This window comes from Elephas maximus, chromosome 14 (assembly GCF_024166365.1).
Source record: "Elephas maximus indicus isolate mEleMax1 chromosome 14, mEleMax1 primary haplotype, whole genome shotgun sequence".
NCBI classification, from domain to species: Eukaryota; Metazoa; Chordata; class Mammalia; order Proboscidea; family Elephantidae; genus Elephas; species Elephas maximus.
This window is the reverse complement of record NC_064832.1, coordinates 4650046-4653555: the sequence shown is the minus strand read 5'-3', so window position 1 is coordinate 4653555 and position 3510 is coordinate 4650046. Positions and strand designations below refer to the sequence as shown.

Sequence of the window (3510 nt, the reverse complement as noted above, 5' to 3'; positions counted from 1 at the left end):
TAACATTGAAATTGTTTAAAATGGTAGCCTATTAATGAAATGCAGAACATTAATATTAAATTATTAATATCATATAAGTATCCCAAATATATGTAATGTAAAATACAAAACTTCAGTCCAAAATAACAAAAATGTCAAATATATAAAATCAACTGGAGAAGATATTCACAATGCATATAAATAACAAGTTATAAAGATATATAAATTATATATATAATTAAATACATAAATTACAAAATACATGGGAAATTCTTTAAATTATTAAGAAAAAGCCAAACAATCTAGAAACCATGAATAAGAGATATTCACAGAGAATTTGCAGAAGAAATCCAAGAGGTCGATGAATAGATTAAAAGAGTTTCTGCCATGTAACTTAAATGACATGCAATTTAAATTTATTTTCACACTTATTTGATCGCTGTTAATTATCGCATCTAACAGTAAAATATGTGGAGGAATTATCACACAAATTGACAGTTGACTGGAGTGTAAAAGGTGGAGATGCAATTATCTTAAACCCAAAATATTCTAGTAAAATATTTACTTGAGAAAATATCGCCACATGCACAAGGATATGGGTTATACTAACAAAAGATTGGAAAGAAGCTAAGTATTCTTAAATAAACATTGCATATACATACATGTATATTTATATATATAAATTGCATATATATGATGTAATAAAATTTGGCAGTAGTTAACAATATATTAAACTGAATATATATATATTTCACTCAAAATATATATATTTGAGGGAACAAAGCATAAAAGAATGATATGCTCACTATTATAGCATATTTATATCAATTTTGAAAAATGGAACGTCTACATATTTTAATGATATGAAAGTCATTGTTGGTATATACTAAGAATCAAAAAATTTTAATATGTATTAAAGGTCTGAAGATCATAGACCATTCACAAAATTTGCAAAGTTTTCTAAATAAGTTACAGAAAAACTAAAAAAGGATTTACTACACCACAGATTATGAATGAAGTCCAAGCATAATACTGTTGGTAATCCTGAATTCACAGCTCTCTCTGACAATTTGAATTTGTGAGCAAAAGACACCACTCACCTAAGTATAATAGGTGAATCCATTTACATGTGCATCCATTCCTACCACCAAAAATACTTAGACGTAAAAGAAATGGAAGTTATAGATTCTAGTGAAAAGAGAAGCTATTCTGAAAGTGAATGAGTACCTGTATATTTTACCTGTGGGAGATGTTGGACCTCAGGTTCATTATATGAGAATATCATTTGGATAAGTCATAATTAATGGATTAGTTTTTGTCTTCTACTTTTAAAAGCATAAGATTATTGATGTCCAAATTTACATGAAATTTGCATGCAATATGAATTATGTTCATTTATGAAATTATTAACTTTTTTTGAATGGATAAAACCAAAACACCTGTGCTGTCAAGTCAATTCTGACCCTATAGGACAGAGTAGACCCGCCCCATTGAGTTTCCAAGGAGTGGGTGGTGAGTTTGAACTGCCAACCTTTTGGTTAGCTGCCGAAAGCTTAACCACTGTGCCACCAGGGCTCCCTTAGAATGGATATATAAATTAAAACCAGCAGCACTGTTTAAGAACATAATACATAAAAGTTTAAATGTTGAGGGGGTTCTAAACTTAACGAGATGTAGGCACCATGATCAGGAAAGCAAGTCATGATAATATAAATGATATGGTGATGGGTACAGTAGTATCTGTGGTGGCTGAAAGCCTAGTGTATTTAGAGCACAGGCTGCATGTAAGTGTGGAATAGAGAATTTTTGCTTTTGTTTTTTCCCCATCAAACTTAGTTTTATTGGTTGTAATTTTTTTGAAACTTTTGAAATTTTAATTTGTCTTGATATGGAAGAAAATCATGTGAGAATACATTAAGCAAATATCTAAAACACATGCAAAAGTAATAACTATAGGCATATCACCTCAATACCTACTAAAGTGCATAAACCTGAATTTCCTTCAATATAGAAATACCAAAAGTGTAAAGAACTCGGATTGCATAAGTAATATTTCGTAACACCATGAGTAAATTACGTGTGGCATACTGACAAATTATTAAAAAACAATAGAGGTATAATTTGTACCACTGTATATGTATGTTATCTAATTTTGTGTGAATAAAAAATAATGTATAGTAACAGCAGAGATGGATAGTAGTATGCTATGGCAAAAATCTTGTTTGTAAGTGAAAGATTAAAGTAGTAATTAGTCCTCCAAGCCTGAGATTTCCCAAGTCATTTGATCAAGTTTTCATAAAGACATGTACAAGCTTCCTTGTAAACAAATCTCACTTCTGCATCATTCTTACATCTTTCAGGCACCAGTAGAGCCATGGTCAATGCAAACGGCACCACAGGAATAAACTTCATTCTTCTAGGGCTCTCTAACCACACACAGATCCACCTATTCCTGTTTGCCATGGTGCTTATGATCTTCATCACCTCACTGATGGGCAACACCCTTATGATCATTCTCATTCATGTGGACCCTCAACTCCACATGCCCATGTACTTCCTGCTTAGCCAGCTTTCTTTCATGGACATGATGCTGGTCTGCACCATCGTTCCCAAAATGGCAGCCAACTACCTGATGGACACTAGGTCTATCTCTCCCACTGGCTGTGGAATCCAGATCTTCCTGCTTCTCACTCTGGGAGGGAGTGAATGCTTCCTCTTAACGGCCATGTCCTATGACCGCTATGTGGCCATATGTCACCCACTGCGCTACCCCATTCTCATGAGTCAGAAGCTCTGTTTACTCATGACATCAGGTTCCTGGCTCCTGGGAGGGATCGATGGGCTGATGCAGGCTGGTGCCACCTTGAGCTTCCCTTACTGTCACTCACGGGAAATCAATCACTTTTTTTGTGAAGCACCATCACTGGTATGCCTTGCCTGTGCTGACACCACGATTTTTGAGTTTTTCATGTATGTCTGCTGCATTCTGATGCTCTTGATCTCTTTGTCTCTCATTTTGGCCTCATACAGCCTTATCCTGGCTGCAGTGCTCCGCATGCAGTCAGCTGGAGTGCAGAAAAAAGCCTTTAAGACCTGCTCCTCTCACCTGGTGGTTGTGGGACTCTTCTATGGCACCATCATGTTCATCTACATGAGGCCCAAATCTAACGGTTCAGAGGACCATGATAAGGTGGTCTCAGGTTTTTATACCATCTTCACACCTGTCTTGAACCCCCTTATATACAGTGTGAGAAACAAAGAAGTCAAGGGGGCCTTGAGGAGGTGGCTGGAAAAACATTTTATGTGATATCAATACTGAGCATAATTTGCCAAAATGGCAGCAACTAAACTGGTTACAGGTTACGTTTCTAAAATATTGTTTTGTTATTTTGTTCATCCCATTTAAATTTTTCTTTTGTGTTGTATCAAGTTATTTTGCTCTTACTTTGCCAATCTGGCTGCATTGTTCCTATCTAATTATTTTTTATATATGGTAAATTAATTAAAAATTATATTTGTCCTCCTGTCATA

The 3510-nt window shown here is 34.7% G+C and overlaps 1 protein-coding gene across 1 annotated transcript; it reads left to right on the top strand.

Moving 5' to 3' along the window:
• Positions 1 to 2353: 2353 nt before the first annotated feature.
• On the top strand, positions 2354 to 3286 carry LOC126058405 (olfactory receptor 2T33-like). Its single transcript, XM_049853482.1, has one exon. The coding sequence runs from the start codon at positions 2354 to 2356 to the stop codon at positions 3284 to 3286; it is 933 nt and encodes a 310-aa protein (XP_049709439.1).
• Positions 3287 to 3510: the final 224 nt, after the last annotated feature.

What these genes read in the sequence shown, in the direction of transcription:
- LOC126058405 (XM_049853482.1), top strand. Translation starts at nt 2,354, where the DNA reads ATGGTCAATGCAAACGGCACCACAGGAATAAACTTCATTCTTCTAGGG.